This window comes from Sciurus carolinensis, chromosome 1 (genome assembly GCF_902686445.1).
Source record: "Sciurus carolinensis chromosome 1, mSciCar1.2, whole genome shotgun sequence".
Classification (NCBI taxonomy): Eukaryota; Metazoa; Chordata; class Mammalia; order Rodentia; family Sciuridae; genus Sciurus; species Sciurus carolinensis.
Genome location: NC_062213.1, coordinates 175,675,592 through 175,695,766, shown reverse-complemented (window position 1 = coordinate 175,695,766; position 20,175 = coordinate 175,675,592). Strand labels below are relative to the sequence as shown.

Sequence of the window (20,175 nt, the reverse complement as noted above, 5' to 3'; positions counted from 1 at the left end):
GCTCCTCTGAGATCCCAGCAAATCTCAAAATCTTAGTTAGTCCCAGTTTTACAATCTGTAAAACAGGGTCAGTAATACCTACTAACAAGGTGGGCAGTATGGTACTAGCCTGGAAAGGATCTTTCAGCCTTTGCCAGCCTGTCTTCTTTTGTTGGTAATAGAGTGTGCTTCCCACAAATTCAACCCACAAGTTCCACACAAGGCCACTTTAGAGAAGGATAGAAAGCTAAGAAAACCTGAATATAACACTTCCTTCCAAGTGGCTAAAATCTTCACCTCTTGCCAAATGGCCCTAAAGAAAATGGAACTAGCAAGAATTCGTGCCCCAGAAACACCATCCTGCTCCCAGGCTCCAACTGCCCAGTCACCAAGAAAAGTAGGAATGATAAGGAAGGGAAAATGTTGGGGAAGCTGGGAAAAGTTGTGCTACTGCTCTCCCTGGATCTCCAGGCACAAGTGGAGTCACAACTTTATGAAAAGCTAATTGCTAGGCCCAAAAGATGTGCCTGCCTTAACCACTAAACAGACCTAAGTTTTCCCTAAATGGCCCCCGTACTGAGCACTAATGATCCCAAAGTTCTTCTCCCAGCAGCCCTTGCTACTCAACTCCAAGGCCCTTACCTCTGTACAGAAGGGGGTAAGCTGTGGATGGACTACAGGCTGGACATACATGTGAAAGGTGGACTCAATCTCCATGGTCCGGCCATTTAGTTTCAGGATGGGGAACTCGATGATTTCCTGGAATGCCAAAGACATAGAAAAGGAAGTTAAGTTATTTTAATCAACCATTTCAAAAGATAACTCTAAAAGAATGAGTGTTTGGGTCTCATTACTCCTGCAAGGTCAAACCCAAGACCGAACAAGATGGTGACAGCATAGTGATATTCCTCACTCTCCCACTGCTGGTAGCCTCACAGGTCCCAAGGACTACACGAATGCCCCCTTCATCTCCACTGTTTCTGGAAAGGGTAAGAAAGACAGTGGTTTAATCTGCCACAGTTTCTCCAACAGGTTCTCTAGCACAGGCCTGCTCATTTGAGCCCCTAAAAGGAGGCCCTACTTCCTTTTTCCCAGTTCCCTATGCTGGAATGAGTCTGGATCCCTAGCCATATAGACATCCAGTCACCAGACCAGTGCATAGATTTCCTTGCATGAAGTTTAAACAGATCTGGTGAGTTTCTTTAGTTTTTATGAGAAAAAAAAAACAAGAAAGAAAGAAAGATAAATAATAAATAAAGCAAAGCCAAAGGGGATACCAAAGAGAAGGCAGAAACTGAACACAAGTAATAGGAGCTAGTGCCTCCCACCTTTCTTTCAGGCAGTACATGCTCCCCCCTTATTTCCCCACCCCCCGCCCAATTGCTTAGCCAGCCCTTCCCAGCCCACTGGAACGTAATGGAAGAGAAGGAGGAGGAGTGACAATTTGTTTGGTGTCTCTAAGATTAATTTGTCTCCGTTATTTAATAGAGATGCACAGCACCAAGGTCCTGGTGTGCAAACAGGCTTGCAGAACGCTGGCTGTGCAGCACATCTCATACATCGCTCCTGGGAAGGGAGGGACACACCAGAGGGGGAAGAGGGCAGGAGAGCACACGCGCACCAGAGAGAAGAGGGAAAACGAGAAGAGAGAATAAAAAAAAATGGCTTTTTAATATTCAAAAACAGTTTGCAAAATTTAATCAAAGCAGAGGAAAAGCTAACATTTTTACCACTTTGACATTTTTATTAGCGCTTTCATAAATTTTTAAAACATGAATGGAATTAGTTTACAACACACACACACACAAAAAAAAAAACTGCCCTGAAAACATCTGGAAAAGACAAATAGGAAATAATAAAAAAAATAAATAAAAGCAAAATCTTCCAAGTCAAATTAGCATGTGGAAAAGGCCTCCACTGCAGAGAGAAAAGGGGGGCTTTGCTCACTCAGTGGTCCCAACAGTCAGCACTAGTAGCACCCCTGCCCCACAAACACCATCCTGGAGGGGACTTTTTCAGTATTCCTGCAAACAAGGCCAATTGGTTCTCTGTAGAGACGGCCTGGGGAAGTGACACAGGAGCTGATGACACTTGACTGTAGTGGGGAAATGGATGGGTGCGAAAACAAAAGGAGAAATAGTCAATCTCCTTGATGACCCAGGGAAACCACATATCCTCCCCCAAAAAACATACCTGCTAATATTAGGCTTATTTTTAAAGCATCAATTTCAATCCAACATATAAGAGCAGGACTGAAAACCAAATCAAGGCAGTCAGATTTCATGCCAGACAAATCCAAAGGTTCTGGTTGCCTGATCTCCCTGGGCTGATCCCCAAAGATGGGGAAGTTGACAGGAGCTTATTGCCAAGCATCGGAAGGGCAAAATGGCTGCAAGGCAGAGACAGAGGGGAGACAGAGGAGGAGGCCTGGGGTGCCGCTTAGACTTGGTGATACCTCTCTTCTCCTAATCCAAAAAGAAAACTCATTCCCCAATTGCCTGAGCCTTTTGTTCCCCACAAAGCATTACAGAGCAATCCAGGGAGAAAGGAGTTTGCTCTGAAAAACAAATGTGAGCACACACATACACAACATACACTGAACTCCCTGAAAAATCAGATTTCCAAGATTTCCAAGAGCCAACTCTGAAGTGCATCTCATCAGAGTCAGGCTCATTTGACTCCTGAATTTCCACAAATCCTTCCCTTCCACTAAGTAGGAGAAACACTTCCCCCATTAGAAAGAGCCCCAAAGTCTGGTGAGTTTGGCTGCCCTGGTGTCTAAGGAAACAAATACGGCCAGCTCCTCACTAACAATGTTAGCTGGGCCCACAATGAAATTTAACCTGTGACACAACTGTACTTTTCATTTAAACTTTCATTTGAAGAGAAGCAGTGTTTGGAGACCTGCAGTTTGTCCTGCTAATAAAGACAAGTGTTGGGACCTTTAAGGATGCCATTCATCTTTGGCTTTTTATTAAATTCAATTTTCTTAAGCCCATGATACATTATGAAATTAGGAGTTGACATTCCTCTGGAAACAAAAGTATCTATCAAACATAAATAGAAAAAGATCCTCTATTACCAAGAATTTATGGCTTAAAGTTGATCTCTTTCCACTTTTTTATAAGCACATGGTTTGTTTTAGATATCTGAAATGCTATTACAGATCTGGAATTTCATTAGTATTTATCATAAAATAGTACATGCTCCAGCTCCCACTCTGACCAAGTCAGCATGCCCAACAGACTCTCTAAAAACTTGGCCTTTGGATTTCCCTACTGCAGCTTAGTATTCAAACTTCCCTGCTGCTGGCTTCATCACCCAAAAGGGAAACGGAGCGAATCTATGTTCAAACTCAGTGTCACCCTCTCAGAGACACACAAACACACACACACACACACACACACCAAAAAAAAAAAAAAAAAAAAAAAAAATCAAGCACCCTCAGTTCCATGTGGATGAAAAGGCACAGACCCCTGTGATGCCTGGACCCAAGGACCAGGACATATCAGACTGGGCCTATCATAAACATGCTTCTCTGATGTTGCTAGCCCATCAGTCAGAACTACTCCCTAATAATGAGAGGGACTTTCAAGAGCCAGTCTCAAAACATAACTGCAGGATTCCTTTGGTAGAACAGGAGCCTGCACACTGGCGATTTCATTTGAGTCACTGAAGATACAAAAGAAGAGCTCTTGATAGAAGGCCTTCTGAGAAGTCAGAGCAGGAAGGACCTCACTTAGGTACTTCTTACCTTCCCCTACCATTCAGCAAGCCCAGACTTCAAAATATTGGTCCCAACATCCCAATCACTGGAGGGGAGCCGTACCTTGTACCAAACTGATGTGACACTATAGCAAGTGTATCTGAGTCATGCCAAACACTTCCTTGACAGTTTTTAGCTGATAATGATCAGAGACATAATCCCAATATTACAGGTTGATAGCATCAATTCCAACCCAGGATTTGTGAAGATGTGCCCAAGTGCCAGCTTCTAAGTTCAGTTGCTCAGATAATGAAACTATTATCCCTGTTCCTCTCCTTTCCCCACATTCAATTTCATTATTCCCCAAGGAAGAAGTCTTTTCAGGAACAGTTGAATACCTGGGCAATGGCAGCACCAGAAAAAAGGAAAAAAGAACCAGTTTGTATTTACAGACCCTCTTTCCAGCCCCTAATAATAGCTTCACAATTCCTTATCTTCATATGCCATTTGTGCTCACTTAAACTACCTGAGTACTTACTTGGTATAAGACATCATAAAGTGTTGGAGGATGATTTAGAGATAAGACATAGTCTCTGCTTTAGAGAAGTATGTGAACTTGTGAATGCAAAAGATATGTGAGCAAATAATGAACAGTACACTATGATAAATACCTCAGTAGAGGGACATACAAGGTGTTGTGCTTTTCTACTTACAAAAGTGTGCTTCCACATACATTTTCTCATGTCGTGCACACCATCAGTAGGTCATAAACCAATACATTTTAGCACCCACTATTTACCAAGCAGGGGCTAGGTGGAGACAGGGATGAATACAATGAGATGTGGCACTTCTCTGTGAGATGCTCAGAGTCTGGGCAAAGGGTGCAGAGTAATCAGTCTCCAACAATCTCCAAGACATATGAAGAATGAAAGCATCTTATTTCCTTCCATTTATTATGTACTCTGTGGCAGATAAACTGTGCTATGTGCTAACAGGGATGATCTCATTTGATCCTCTGAACAACTCACAAGGTGGGAATCATTACTATTCCTATTTTCATAACTACCCAAAAAAGGTAAGTCACTTACTTATACCTATACTGCTAATAAGGGATAGAGGTGGGACTCCAAATGGGAAGAAGACATTTTTTTAAAAAGTGGGACTAGCAAGCTTTCAGAGTTTGACAGGTCAACAAGTCTGATTCTCTTAATCTGAAAGGCTACTTACTGTCTCCTAGAAAGAGAGGCTGTTCTCAAATTATAACAACAATGTAAGAGGATTCCCAGGCAGTAAGTTCCAGAAAATTGCTATTGAAAAGTCTCCAACATAGTTGCAGTAGCATGGATGGCTCTAGACTATGAGTTGATGGTGGGCTTGAACCTTTGGCCTTCAGTTTATATCCCAGCATCTAGCTGTTTTGGTACACAGTCCTCACTCTCCATGTTGTTGAACATACACACAAAGAAGCTAACAAGTAGAAAGAAGATAGAGGAAGACAGCCTGTTTTTCCAAAGCAGATTCTCCTCTGCCTGAGTTGATGTTTCTGTGGTTTTCTGGCTCTAACAGAAAACGCTCTGCTTTCAGGGGACCTTCCACAGGTCACAAACGTAGTCTACCTGAGAAGACAAAGATGGCAGGTGGCAGAGCCAGGATTCAAAATAGAGATACATAACACTCTAAAGTCCTTTCTCCTAGATCCATCCACTCTCATCCCTAAGTGGTTTCTTCCCTCAGCTGCTACAAACCACTATGTTACAGTTTTACCTGGTTTAACCAACTATCAAGTTTGCCTGGGACCAAGGGTTTCAGGGAACAGAGGACTTTTGGTGCCAAAATTGGGATAGCTGGTCACCTACAAACTACCTACACCATTAGGTTATCCCAGGGCAGAGCAAAATAAATCCAAAATGTTGGTCTGCTGATAGTGGATGAGCACTTGACATGACTTGAGTGGCCACCACTTGACAACTGAGGAAAAGCCTCAGAATTTGAATTTGTCAAAGTATACAACGTTCCAAACCTATTGTAACTATTGTCTCTCTCAATAAAATGCCAACTACAAATCTCCATTGCCCTCTTTAAGGGGAGAGAAGACAAAGAAATAAAAAAGAAGTACCAAGCAAGTATTCATTCACCTTTACCTTTTCAAGTGAGTTGAAGCAGAGGTTTTAAAACCAGCTGCTTTAAAATTGCTCAACCAGGAATCCCAGTGAGTCCACTGAAAAACTGAGGACAAAACTGAAACAGCATTTCACATGAAATTTCACCCCAGCTTCGGTAGATTACAAGAAATAAATGTGTAGGTTGTTTTTAGGGTATTCAAACTTCCTTTCACTAAAATTGTCTGCAGCAATAAGATTATATTTGAAACCAAGTGTAGTGGCACACACCTGTAATCCCAGCAGCTCGGGAGGCTGAGGCAGGAGAATCGCAAGTTCAAAGCCAGCCTCAGCAATTTAGCGAGGTCCTAAGCAAGTCAGAGAGACCCTATCTCTAAATATTAAAAAGGGATAGGGATGTGGCCCAGTGGTTTAGCACCCTGGGTTCAATCCCTGATACCAAAAAAGAAAAGAAAAAGAAAAAGAAAAGATTATATTTGAAGACAACAACAACAACAAAAAAGCTGATTTTAAGCAGAAAGAGCTAAGGTTAAACTTTCGGAATTCATGACAATGGTTAATAGTGGAACATTCCAGCCCTTTTTTCTAAAGCATAGATTCTCCTCTGCCTAAGCTGATGTTTCCATGGTCTTATCTGAAACAAGGGAATGAGTGTATCATTTTTCATGGCTTTTCCCTCTCAATCTAAGAAGGAACTGGCATTTCCTCAATTTCGACAGTTAATCTATTCCTTCCTTTCACTGAAAAAAATTCCAAAAAGCATATGCCCCTGCACTGAAAGGCTTGATAAAATCCAAAAGCAATATCACATCTCAAGATAGAAAAAGCAGTACCTGCCACAAAATGGGTTTTATCCAAATGGGTGGTTTTGAATAAAAGTCCCATGCAAAGGCTTGCCCTTTCTCCAAAGAAACAGGGGGTCTCAGGGCCATCGGGAAGAGGAGAAGTTGGAAAGGGGAAGTGAGGGCTACAATGGGCAATGGGGCATGGTTTGCTTAATAGTTTTTCTCTTGGAGGAAAAAAAAAAAAAAGACATTTTATGCACAAGGAGCTTATTTCTTAAACAAACACTCGTGGTTTTGATTTACACCACAGCCTGCTCCTAAATAATTTATGGCGGGTTAAATTTATTGCCGAGCCCTGGCTGGCTGCAAATTCGAATTGCCAAATAATTAGATTTTAGGGCAAAGCTTATAAATTACCCGTCGATTTGTCCGGACTTGTTTGTCAGTTGCTTTGTGCTTCGGGTCATCTTTGGCATTTGGCTGTTTGGGTTTTAATTGCTGATTTACACTTTGACAGATGAGAGCTGATGCTCAAAGTTTCAGGACAACGAATGGTACAAAAATCAGAGCTGTAAAGGGCTGGTTTTTCACCTGCAGTTCCCATCCACCCATTCCCACAGACCCCAAAACAATTAAAAGAAAGAAACGAGGTTGAAAATAAGATACTGCTATTCCTTATTGAAAGGGGTGAGGATACAGAGTGAACTATAATTTACCTTTACTAAAATTAGAATTTTTCAAAACAACACAGTTATCAATAAATGAAGGGAACCGAAAGTCTTAGAAATCATATCCTCACCTAGAGGTGTATACACCTGTGTCTCCCTCTATATGCACATGACTTTAAAACAACTTCAGTTCAAACATTTTTACATATTCAATTATACATAACTTCAAATATTAGTGGCCTTTGTGAAGCTGACCCTTCAGGGCAGTAAACAACCAAATGATTTCTTTGTAGCTACCTGTGTATATCTGTCATGTAATTAATTTAAACAAATCTCAGGCTGTACGCAAGAGTGCTCCCCTGGAGGTAGCACTAAGGGTAAGCAGGGAAATGGATCAGGGTACTAAGCCCAACTTACCATTCCAGTAGAAGATAACAAATCTCTCTGGGCAGTGCCCTGGCTCTATCCACTATGTTGATAGAGGCCTAGAAGGCTAGGCTCCATGTTCCCAGAAAAGTAGGGTCTGCCTTCTAGCTACTTGCTGTATCCCAATAGTTTCCCACAATGCCAGGGATCAGAATAATACTAAGTACTAATTCTACCAATAAGTAGAATTCAATTCAACACATATAGCTAATATATGCCAGACACAACTCTGAGCACTTGCATGTATTATTAGTTTGTTGTCCCCCCCCACAAATCCTATAATATTGGTATTATTATTAACTGTCTTTTACCAACAAGGCAACTGAGGATAAAGAGTACAAGTAACTTGCCCATGGTCACACTGCTAATAGGTAATGGAGATAAGACTCAAATCCAGATGGTCCAATTCTGGAGTCCATGTTTAACCAACATGCTAGATTATGTCTCAGTAAAATAGCCTCTTTCTCAGTACACCTCACTCTGGAGGCCTAAAGTCCCCACTCTGGGGCTTGGGCACATGCAGCCAAAGCCTATTCAATTAGTCACCTAAGGAGGAGGGGAAAGTCATATAATTTGCTCAGGATCTCAAGATGCATTAGCAGCTTGATTAGAGAATGACCATTTTCCCAATCAATCCTAATACTGTCCTAACAATTCACTGGCTGCGGGTAAAGGGTTGGGGGTAACAGGTGATCAAGACAGAAACAGGTTCACTCAGGCACACAGAGAGTTTTGGTCAAGAAACCTGGCTAAGAGTCAGAGAAGCTGGCTGGGCTTCAGGAAGGTCTGCTCAGTAATTCCCATCCACGGGAACTGCTGATATTTCCCCATAGGGTAGTTCACAGATTCCCTGTTTTCTGTCTACATCTGATGGTCAAAAGCCAGTACAGGATATGTGTTGACATGACTGATTTAAAAAATCAGAACACTAAGCAAGTAATATACAGACTGACATCCTGCCCACAGTGCACTGAACCCTTTTCTCACACATTATCTCCTGTGATCCCACATCTCCATTAGCTGGCAGGAATTACTCACCTATTTTATGGATGAGAAAGCTAAGGCAGTCAGTGGTTCTCAAAACACAGTTCCTAATAGGCAGCATCTCATCACTTGAGATTTTGTTAGAAATGCAAATTCCTGGCCTCTACCCCAGACTATCCAAGTCAGAAGCTGGGGAAAGGGAGGGAATCTTGGTTTTAATCAACCCTCCAGGTCTTCTGATGCTCACTGAAATTTGAGAAGTACTGGTTCAGACTAGAATAGCATTTCTCAGTATTCAAACTACCTGAAGATCTTATCAAACTGCAGATTCTATTTAGCTTTGGAATAGGACCTGATATTCTACATTTCTAACAAGGTAAAGTGGATGCTGCTGGTTCACAGAGTACACTTTGAATAGCAAAGCTGCAACAGCCTAAAACATCTATGTTACATTCCTTGTCACAGAGACAGTGACCAAGTAAGAATCAGAACCCAAGGCTCTCATTTCTTCTCAGAATAAACCCTTCTCTGGCCACTTTTAAGCCCCCCTGGGGCAAGCCCTTTAGATCTGCCAACCATCCCTGGCTCTTGCCTTCAGATTTCATCTTCCTTGATGCCAAGAGCTTAGGGAGAAAAACTGGCATGTCACATCCAGAACTTAATAGCGCAAGCTGGTACATCTCTATTAGGGAGCTACCAAGAGGTTTTTTTCATCAGCTCCCTTAGGCAGACTAGGACATCAACTACCATCAGAATGCTCAGCATACTGTTTTCTGAACCTTCCAGAAGAACACCTTGTTTCTGTCTAAATGGACCATAAAGGGGGTCTGGATACCTCTCCTATGAAGAACTCTTAGACACAGCCAGAAGCTTATCAAGTCTGTCTTGCCACTTCTAGTCCTAAGAAAGGCTTCTCTAACACTGGCCATGAATCCGGAACAGGTTCACAGAAATTCCTGCAGATCATGAGACACCAACCTGGGGACTCCTTGCCAATGTTACCAACCACCCAATTCTAAATCATCACCATGAACTTCCTTTGGGGGCTGTCCCTGACATTGGTATGCCAGTCATGCTTCCTTTCCAGTGAAAGTAGACTTTTTCAAAATGGCATGGTTCATCCCATTTATGAGCTCTTACCTTCCCCACCTCCAACTAACTACCAATCTCTTTCAGTTTATCAGTTTGCCTTTCAATGCTGCTAGTGACAGGAAAAGTACCCATGAATAAGCAGACATTCTCCCTGAACTGTAATCTCAAATCAGGGCTTTCATTTTTATCATAATTTTGGAAAGTAAGATTCCAAGTTTTCTAGCTAAGTTTTATCTTACCTACCTAACCATCACTACCTACCTTCTCTGGTCCAACGGTCAAATAGTGACTCAAATGGATCTTAGAGGGGTAACTACCTATACTACCACTAAGGAACTCACCTGAAACAGCTGTCCCTGTATATTCTCTTTGATGTGGATCATAAACTCTGAGCTCCCCATTTACAATATGTTCCACTACTTACCAATCTCTTAGCATTCGTTACTTCCCAGAAGCCCACTCCAGGGAGTTAAGAGCTAGATAAGAGCATGGTTCTCATGCTTCTTTCTTTCCCAGCACAACTAAGGACTATGACATATAACTCTATTTCCACCATCACCACTCTAGTCCAGCTCACTAGTATCTCTCTCAAGTAATGCATTCAAACAAGTTTCTCTACACCCATATTTAACCCTTGGAACACTTTCTTCTGTTAACACAAACTCTGGTTGCTATTTCCATTTCTTCCCTTCCACTCAATTATTGTTGAGTGGAACTATTCAAACTTCCTTTTCTGGCCCACTAACTCTGCCCCCAACCTCACCAAGGACTCTCCCTGTGCAGTCTTTACCTTCACCAACACTGGGATCTCTAAATAAGAGCCTCTGCCAGCATTTAGCCCTCAGATCAGCCCTTGACTAGAATGACTCTCCAGGAACTAGATACTGTGGACTACAGCACTAGAAGAGAAGTAGAGCCACTCATGTAACAGAACTGTTCTACTGTCCTCAGACCTTCAACATCTCCCACTGGCCCACTACACGCAGGAACAGGACCCAAATAGTAGCCCACTCCAAGGCTCCTCTACTTCAGAATAAAGCTTCCCTGATATTTGTCTCTTCCTTCAGGATCTCCTGCCTGATCTGCCTCCATTCTTATTCTCCCAGCACCTACCTATTAGGGCTTTGTCTGTGGATGTACTCCAGACATACATACAAACCCTCTCTGCCTGTGCAAGTCTGCTCACCCTTCTACTGCAGACTGCGTGGTGGGGAGGTGGGGGTATCAATCTGGGAAGACTCTAGTCTCAGGCTTTTAGGTTATGGCACAATTCTCACAGCTGGAGCTCAAAACTCATCACATAAATGTAAGGCTGTGGGGGCTTTTTAAGTACTGTGAACACCCAGGATAAGAGGATAAAAAATAATCATCCCAATGGCATCTTAATCAAAATGATGTAGGATCCTTTCTTCTAATGAGGCACAGAAGCATCTCGAATACCAGTTTCCTCACATCAAATAACTGAGCTCAGTCTACAAAAGAAATGTAATCAACAGAGGGGAGAGGAAAGACAAGACAGGATAGAGGCAGGAAGAAGCAAAGTCTATGAATTCATCCTAACCATTCCTTTGGATTTCATTCCCTCACCCACCGGTTCCTGACCTGTTAGCTTGCTATCTATGGCTGAGTACCTGTTGCTGGAGCTCAGAGGTGGAACTCAACCCACACCCTCCAGTCACCTTTACTCTTGCCAATCTTCTCTTGCAACCCAGACCCTCCTGCCTCTTCATTAATCCTTCATTTCACATGGCTCTTAATATTAGCCAGCCAGCTGTTTATCTGTTTGAAGGATCTAAACTTCCTTGGTCTACAGAAAGTGGGTCCTAGCAGATCCAAATCCAAATTCCCAGTATAAGGGGGGAAGGTATTGTGTCACTCCCCAGCTATTGCCCCTCCCTAGAGACTTATCAGTCCACCTAACTGCTAACTTCAGTGACAGCTATCAGATTGGCCTCTCTAACAATGCCTCAGAGACTCAGCTCACATATTTCCACTTTGACCCTCACCCATTTTGCCCAGACTTTACAGGTTCAAATTTTCTTAAGCCACTTCTAGCCTTCAGACTCCCACAGCATCCCAGTAAAGACCTTCTAGCTTGAAGATGAAAAATACCATATAACTGACACAGATAATCCAACTAACTCAACAGTGAAATATCACCAAGTTCCAAGTCTTCATTCTCCCTCTCCCTCATTTGCAACTTTCCTACAAAGAAGCCTATAATCAAGGTGAATTTTCTCAGACTTAGGTCAATTCATCCCGCTTTACTCTGTGAGCCCCTTCTTTTATCCCTGCGTAACAGTGTAAGGCCTCAGGCCTCCATGGCCCTCCTGGGTCTCCTAAACTTCTTATAACATAAAACCTATTCACCTCCCCTGCTCTCTCTCTCTCTCTCACACACACACACACACCCACACACACAAAGTGGGGCTAACCACTCTCATTCTTTGTGCCCCCACTACACAAATACTTGCCTGTATAATGATAATTCTCATACTGCCTGATGATGGTCACAGGTTCCTTGATTGTGAGCTTCTTGAGGGTAAGACTATTTCTTGTCTTTATCCCTGTAGGTGCCATCCCAAGAGCAAAAACAGGTCTTTTCATTATCTGTAAGGTGGTGAACATGAAGTCCTCCCCATCCTTTCTTTTTTCTTTTTGGTGGGGCTGGGGATTGAACCAGGGTCTTGTGCATGCAAGGCAAGCACTCTACCAACTGAGCTATATCCTCAACCCCTGAAGTCCTCGCCATTCTTCTGCTAACTTAGTTGCTATTTTGTCAGGTTCAACAAAAACTTTAAAAAGCAGCTCAGTGTCACTGTTATTTTACAGTCCCTGATTTCATTCACCATTTATCAATGGTCCTATTCTTTAGAGCTGTTCAACACACCAAACTAAACCTAGTGCCTAACAAAATCTGCATTCCAACAGCTGTCTCAGCCCTGGGGAGGCCAGAGGATAATAAGAAGCTATGGGGGATGTTTCCTGGTTTACACTAAATTATGTGGTGATTTCGTTTCTAGTGACTCAGTGCTCCCCAAGGAAAATTCCTGGTCCCACCCCCAGGCAACTCCATGGCCTAACTATACACCATGGCAACCTAAAGGTATAAACCCTGGGGAAGGTAGAGAAGCAGTCTGAATAGAGTAGATAAACCCATTTCCATCGTGCCTCTGCTATGGCAAACACAGAAAACGGCACCCCTATGTTATCAGTACTCCATGTCCTGGGATGTATGTTTTACTTCTACACTATGTCTGCTCCAAATAAAGAAGAGCCCTTCAGCTTTCATAAGGAATTACAACACAGTCAAGACCTGGACACAGAAAATGTTTGTTCCCATTCAGAGTGTGCTAGTGAGGAGCAGGCAGGAAGAGTTGGGAGGTGGGTGTTGCAGGGAGGCCTATCCCTGTGGGGGACACCAGAAAAAGCAGCCTGTAGAGGGGGTGGAGGAAGCACCACATTAATATAGGTAGAGACAAAAAGGACAAAAGGGCCTAGTGGGTCATCTCATTCCCACTATCATCACTAACACCAATAGAAGAATTCATTTGTAGTGACTCTGGAGAAAGAGATGTGTTAAAATAGAGATATAACTAAAAAGAAAGGCAATAATCGGTCTGATGGGCAAGGGAGAAATTATCCCAGGAGTTGGGAGCCTGTGCAAGAACACTTACGGCTCACACAGTCGTCATAACTCAGCCCCCTCAAGCATTTTGTGCTCTGCTTATGGTGTTAACTTTAATGTCTTAACATATAACACCATCCACACTAACACAAAATACTACACACGCCAGATGAGGCTGAGTTATAGTTGCTGTGGGAAGCATAACTTTGAATTTCCTGATTTTGGTGCATTTAATCTCAACCATAATGTTACATTAACGTCGGTTTTGCATTTCATTTCCCAGTTTAGAAGAATGGCGTCAGCGTCTTCGCCTGTTTGTACAGAAAAAAGTGCAGGCTGACTGGGCCACAGGCAGAAGGACCAAAATCCAACAGCTGGGCTCTCCTGCTGAAAGGCAAGGACCAACCTGTTTCACCTGGAGGAGCTATTACTGGGATAAGCTTATGGGAAGGAAAGGATGGGTTCTTTCTCTATGGCACTGCCTTTCTGTCTACTTGGAGACTGAAGGAACCAAGAACAGAGAAAAGGAAAAAAGCTAATCATGCAGCAAAGAGCAATGTTCATGTTTGGGGTGGGATGGGGATTCCTCCCTTTCAGCCTTGAATGCAGTAGAAAGGGAATTGATATATTTGGTTTGTAGGAATCTTAATCAATTTCCTGTAAAGTTTTCAAAATATCTTTCACAAAACACTATAATGATGTTCCAGCTCTAGGTCATATTGCCTGTCTTCTATATCATTCCCTCTCCTCTGTCACCATTAACCCCTCCCCCCATCCTGCCCTCCAAAAATAAACCAGCATCTGGACAATTTTCTATAAAAGAGAAACTCTTTTACTCAGTAGTTCTAACTCAAAATGCAGATGGAGTCTCTTTAAGGTTTCTATAAAAGGGGGGAAAAAAAAAAGCCCCTGTGGACAAAGACCAAACACTAGAAAACCTCAACCCCAAAGGTCATTTTTCTCCAAAGTTATGGGCACTTGAATACAGATAAGAAGGAAAACAGTAGGCAGGGCTGCTGCAGAACACTGAGAAAAGGACTACCCAGGAGCCTGATGGATGGCCAGAGAGGACTCAGGAAGGCAGCAGCCAGGATGTCAGCTCCCCAGATGGGGAGAGCTAGGTTGCCCCTCCCTTACTAGCTGTCCAGACAGCTGAGGTTACTTCCTCCTCCCCATGAGCTGTGGCCTACACCTCATTTTCCTCACTTACATTTACTTTGGTCTCTTCTGAACACTGAGGTGGTGAGAGAACTTGCCCTGAGGTTAAAGATGCACAATTAAAGATCCCACCAAAGCTTTCAGGCTGCTCTCTGGGCCTCAGGGTCAGAACAACTATCATTCCATGCACATCCACACCAAAATGAGCAAAGTGAACTCCTGCTAGTAAGGACAAAGAAGCCACTATTCTCCTAAACCAGATAAAAATCTTCTATATCTGGAAACAATTCCTAAAACAAGAAAGGAGCTATGTTCCTGAAATTTAGAGCCTTTAATACATTATAAACTATCTAAATTAACAGTTAAGTGAAAAAAATGTTTTCCGATGAACAACAGTTTCATATTCAAGGAACACCTATCATGTTAATCTGAAGCAAACATGTAAAACAAATAAAATGAGTGCAACAACCAGAACACAAAAGCCTATTACTGGCAAACCAACCACTCCAGTTTCACCTAGTTGAACAAAGTACAAAAATAAACAGCAAAAATGATGACAAATGGAAAATACCAGATGTCTTACTATATTTATAACCAATACTGTTACTCACCCAAGTACAACAGAGCTTACAACTGTTAGTTCTTCATGATGGTATTACTTTAGGATAGTACCAATAAGCTGACTCAGGAATTTCTGAAAACCAGAGACAGAGGATGCAAGCCTCCAAAGGACCTTGGCCCAAAACCTGATTCTACCTTCTGTCCACCCAAAGTTATGATGTAATCTAGAAGAATCAGAAGGGTACTATGCAGAGATCATGGGCATTGAAAGCTCTTGGGAGCTGGTCAGGAGAGGAGTTGGGATGGTTTTCATTCATGATCCCAGTTCCATCCACAGGAGGCAGGCAAACTTTACCCATAAAGAACCTGTCAAGAGGACAGACATCACTCCATTCTGAGAGAGTACTCAGGCAAGTTCTAACTTGTATAGCACATTCTAGCCCTTTATTCTCTTCTGGAAGTTTCTTCTCATCCCAAATCTCAAGTTTTCTTGTTTCCATTTAAATTTATTTTTGTCCTGATTAAAGTGAAGAGCAAGTTGGAACAACTACTCTCACATGATGAAGTTAATTAGTACAGACAAGAAATCAGTTGCCCAAGCTATAGTTCATTCCTTTTCTTTCTTACTAAGTATCATTTTGTTTTTGCCTGAAATAATTTTTGTTCCTCTCATCTAGACTTTTTCCTGTTTCCCCCACTTACTGTGCTGACTAGAAGACCTAAATAAACAGCACAGAGGCTCTAAGGAGAACCTGACCTATGATGAACTCACCAGAAGGATGCTGTCCTACCTGAAACTAAAAGTTTCTATAATCTATTTTCTTAGCTTTCCCTGAATCCTATGATGAGCCTGCTACCTGCGATCCCTAAAGAAGATCCTCATACACACACACCAAAAAAGACGGGGCAGATTTTAAGTTACTAATAACAACAGGTCTTAAGTTGCCTATCCCTTTCCTGAGGGTGATCCAGAGTAGTCCCAACATAGATGTGTGGCCCTAAACTCACTTTCCTACCTGTTGATCATAGCATCGTAGAGGCTTAATGAAGTTGAGATGCATTACATTTATCACTTGCCCTAGATCCACTCAAATCCATCACTATGTCACAGCAAGAAGTTAGATTGATCTGACAAGATTTGCTCTTCTTCACAAACCCATGTAAGTTATTACTCAGTACCCCACGCTCTTCTAGCTGTTTGCTGATTGATTATCTGACGATTAGGTCAAGTATCTTCTCTGGAATCACAGTAAACTAACAGGTCTATAATTTCCAAGATCATTCGTATTCCCCTTTTAAAAATAAGCAAGACAGCAAATGCTTCTTCCTGAGTTCTCTAAAGCAACAGCTAATGCTTTGCTAATAATGAACCAGGGCAGCCAATTCCTTAAGTGCCCTTGGAATCACATCATCAGGGTTCATTGATTCTGGAGATAATCTTTAATCAGGCTCAGATCCTGGTAAACAGCCCAAGGTTCTAACAGCCTAAATCTGGAAAGCTCTGGCGCCTAAGACAGAGAAGAAAGTTGGTGATACAGTGATTTAAAGCTATACTACATTATGTCTTCAGCATTGCAATAGATATATAAACAGAATAATGCTTTGACAGACTGATGAAAGGTGACACTTAAAAACCCAACTGAGACACAAATTAGACTCTACCTTCAGGAACACTGGCAGGACTCTCTGCAGGACATTAGAACACAGCTACTTAATTATCTGAGTTTATAATCTAACTGAAATGATAAGGAACATGCATCCATAAGCATGTCCCAGGAAGCAGCAAATGCCATAATGGAGGTGCCAAACCATTATGAAGGTTCATAATGGTTCAAACCATTATGAAGAGGGATGAATCATACGTAAGAGAAATGTCTTGGATTTTAGACTCACGTCTCATTAAGGCTTATTCAATGACTGAAACCTAATCTGTAAGGAAAATAACATAGAGTGTTAGGATATGGATCTCTGATTCTCAATTTAGGAGACTCTATTTAACCAAAATTCCCAACCTACCACCCAGGCACACCTACCATGCCAGAGAAATTGCAATAGTTTGAGGAGGCAAAGATGAGACTTTAAGGCATAGGCAGGAGCAAGAGTCAGAGAAAGTAAGTGTGGCTTACTCCCAAGCTGTATTCCTGTTCTTCCAAAGTTATTTCCCTTACTGTATTATCCATATCCAGCTTGTCTTTCAAGGCCTCCGTAGGCCTGATTTCAACGCCCCCGAGGCAAACTATTGCTTTAACAGAAAACAGGAAAGAGTAGAGGAGAAAGGAAAAAGGGGTTGTGAAGTCTGCTTTAGGTAAAATAATTTATTATTCTAAAGACAGACCCCTTTGTGGGGAAAAAAAAAAAATGATGAGAAATGAAGCCAGTTTATCTCTTAATGCTGAAGGTCCTCTTCTCCTTCTCCTGCTTACTCCTGCTGTAACCTGCTCCCACAGCAACAAATCTATGCATCCCCAAATTACATACTCTATAACCTAGCCCTGTAGGGAAGAGTTACAGTCCTAGAGTCAGGCATACCCTAAGCCCTCACACTGCAACGAACTGCCACATAGAACACAACCATTTCCCTCAAAGCAAACACCAAGCGCTTTAACATACCCCAGCACAGGTGTCTCTCTGCTAGTAATCCAAGCTTCCTAGCAGCATAACTTAAAAAGGTAAAAGGTCTTTTTACACAGCTGGTGACTAAGGAAAAAAAAAAAAGCAAGCAAAAAAAATTTTCCTTTCCAAAAGACCAACAATGGTACCTGTTCAAGTTATCTAATGCTACATAACAAGTCACACCAAAACTTATGGCTTAAAGCATCAACAATCATTTGTTATTTCTCACAGTCCCTGTAAGTCAGGAATTTGTAAGTGACTTGGCCTGCTGAAGATCTCTCCTGAGGCTGAAGTCAAATGTTCACTGGGGCTGCTGTCATCTGAAGGCTTGACTGGAGCTGGTGAATTCACTTCCAAGATGCCTCAATCACATGGCTGCCAAGTTGGTAGTGACTTTTGGATTAGAGCCTCAGTTCCTACACACATGTGCCTCTCCACAGGACTGCTTCAGTGTCTGTGTAGCACAGTGGCAGGCTTCCGCCAGGGCAAGTGGTCCAAAAGTCCAAAAGTGAACTGCAATTTTTTTTCTTTTTTAACTTAGCCTTAGAAGTCACACATTGTCTCTTCTGCTACAGTCTACTGCTTAGACAGGGCTACCTTTGATTCAGTGTCACAGAATTTCCAAGGGTGTGAATCCCAGGAGGTAAGGATCACTGGGGGTCAATGTGAAGGCTGACTACCACAGTACTCCTTGAAAGAACAAGCAGCAGTGGCAGGAGGCGGGAAGAAGGAAAGGAAAGGAAAGGAGGAGGATGAAAGAGAAGGAAATATTTTGATTCCCAAAAGTTGAGACAAGAAAAAACAATGTGCCCAGTTTTCCCCAGAGACTTCTCAGATCTGCCTTGCCCTAGCATACCTGGACCAAGTTCTGCTTCCTAGGCAGAAACTCCAGATGAGTAGCTAAAAGCCAGGAAGACATGAGAAAATAGCTCTGGGTCCCAGGAAGCAAGGTTCTCCTCCCTCCCTCCTTGCCCACCCCACCTTTTCTGAAGCAATGATGCAACAGTTACCTGAGGATGAATCTGTGGCTTGTCACACGTGGCCTCAAAGTCCAGCACTAAAAAGTAGTGATACCTCTGGGGAGGGAAGGACACCATTGCCGCCATGGATGCGCCAAAGCCGTGGGCCGCCAGCTTTCTGGTGGATATGGAGCAGAACTCCGGAACACCACAGGGAGAAAATAAGTGGGAGCCCAGCACTTTTCTTGCTCTTGAAAGTAAATATGAAGAAAATCGAGCTGCTCCAGTCTGTAAAGGTGCTAGCATTGAACATCCAGAAGCATCTAAAACTTAGGGGAGGAAAGTTAAAAAGAAAACAAAACAAAACAAAACAAAAAACAAACAAACAAACATACAGAAAACAAAACAAAACAAAACAAAAAAAAAAACAGAGAGCCTGGGTTACTCCCCTCCCACTGTGGCCCTGTTCCATCTAGTCTTCAGGAATGTCCATGCAACATGAGTCACTCCTCAGTGTTCTTAGGCCCCTTTTCTAAATCACAGTATCTGTTACTAAAGTTCAAGACCCTAACACCAGCACCTGCAGCATTATTACAGCTCTGAGTCTCCCAGATCATTCTCAAAACAACACACAGCACTGGTCTTATTTTTAAATGGTGCTCTAGTTCAAAAGAGAGCAGAGAGAAATTCTGTGGTCACTTCCCAGGTGGCAACAGTTAACTTTAAAGCTAAGTGTCCCAAAGTTAATACAAGGTGACTCAGTTGCACAATCAGTCCTGGGAGTTAAGTAGACCCAGACGAACAGGAGGAAATGTCCAAGTTCTCTCCTTAGCTCTGTTACATGCCATTTGCCCTGGGTTCTCCTGTGTCTTGACATCTCTACACACCAGTGTGAAAGCAAACAAAGTTAATCCCAGGGGAATTAGCTCCCAACAGTCTGGTGACTTCCCAACCCCCACAATGGTAAGCAGCACCCTGGGGGAATGAACAGGGCCTGGAGAGCACAGCTGGCAACAGCCTCAGGCCCCCTCATTTGCTGCCTTTCAGCCTCACTCTGTCCTAGAGGCCCTGATCAACTGCGGGACTTTTTAAATAGGGAAGGAAAAAGAGAAAACCCAGATGTGGCAGTAATGGGAGCTTTGCTAAAAGTCTAGTAAAGTTTTCTGAGTGAACATGTGCAAAAAAAAAAAAAAAAAAATCACTTTTCCTTTACATTTTTCCTTTAAATTTGCAGTATGTCTGCTCCTCAGAGGGCTAACTAAATATAAAAATCAAAGCCTAAGTTTTACTCATAAATAACTCAACTTTCAAAAAAAATAAATAAAGGAACAAAGCAACAATTTTGTCTTTCTCCCCTTTATACCTAATACTCAAATTTCCTTCAACTTTGTTTGAGAAATCTTACCACTCAATACAGATATAACCATAATTTGTGCTTTTTGAGGCCCCATTCCAACCCAGTCAAATGTGACTGCCTCAGAATGGCTGTAAGTGAG

The 20,175-nt window shown here is 42.4% G+C and overlaps 1 protein-coding gene across 7 annotated transcripts in view; it reads right to left on the bottom strand.

Annotated features, from left to right (window-relative positions):
• Eri3 (ERI1 exoribonuclease family member 3) overlaps positions 1-20,175 on the bottom strand; it is a 131,793-nt gene that overhangs the window by 97,784 nt on the left and 13,834 nt on the right. For all 7 annotated transcript variants that reach the window (XM_047533227.1, XM_047532787.1, XM_047533072.1 and 4 more), the window contains 2 exons: positions 18,731-19,008; positions 622-738 (listed from right to left, as the gene is read on the bottom strand). In XM_047533227.1, the coding sequence (XP_047389183.1) occupies positions 622-738; positions 18,731-18,985 (372 nt within the window). In that variant the 5' untranslated portion in view covers positions 18,986-19,008. The remainder of the gene's footprint in view (positions 1-621; positions 739-18,730; positions 19,009-20,175) is intronic.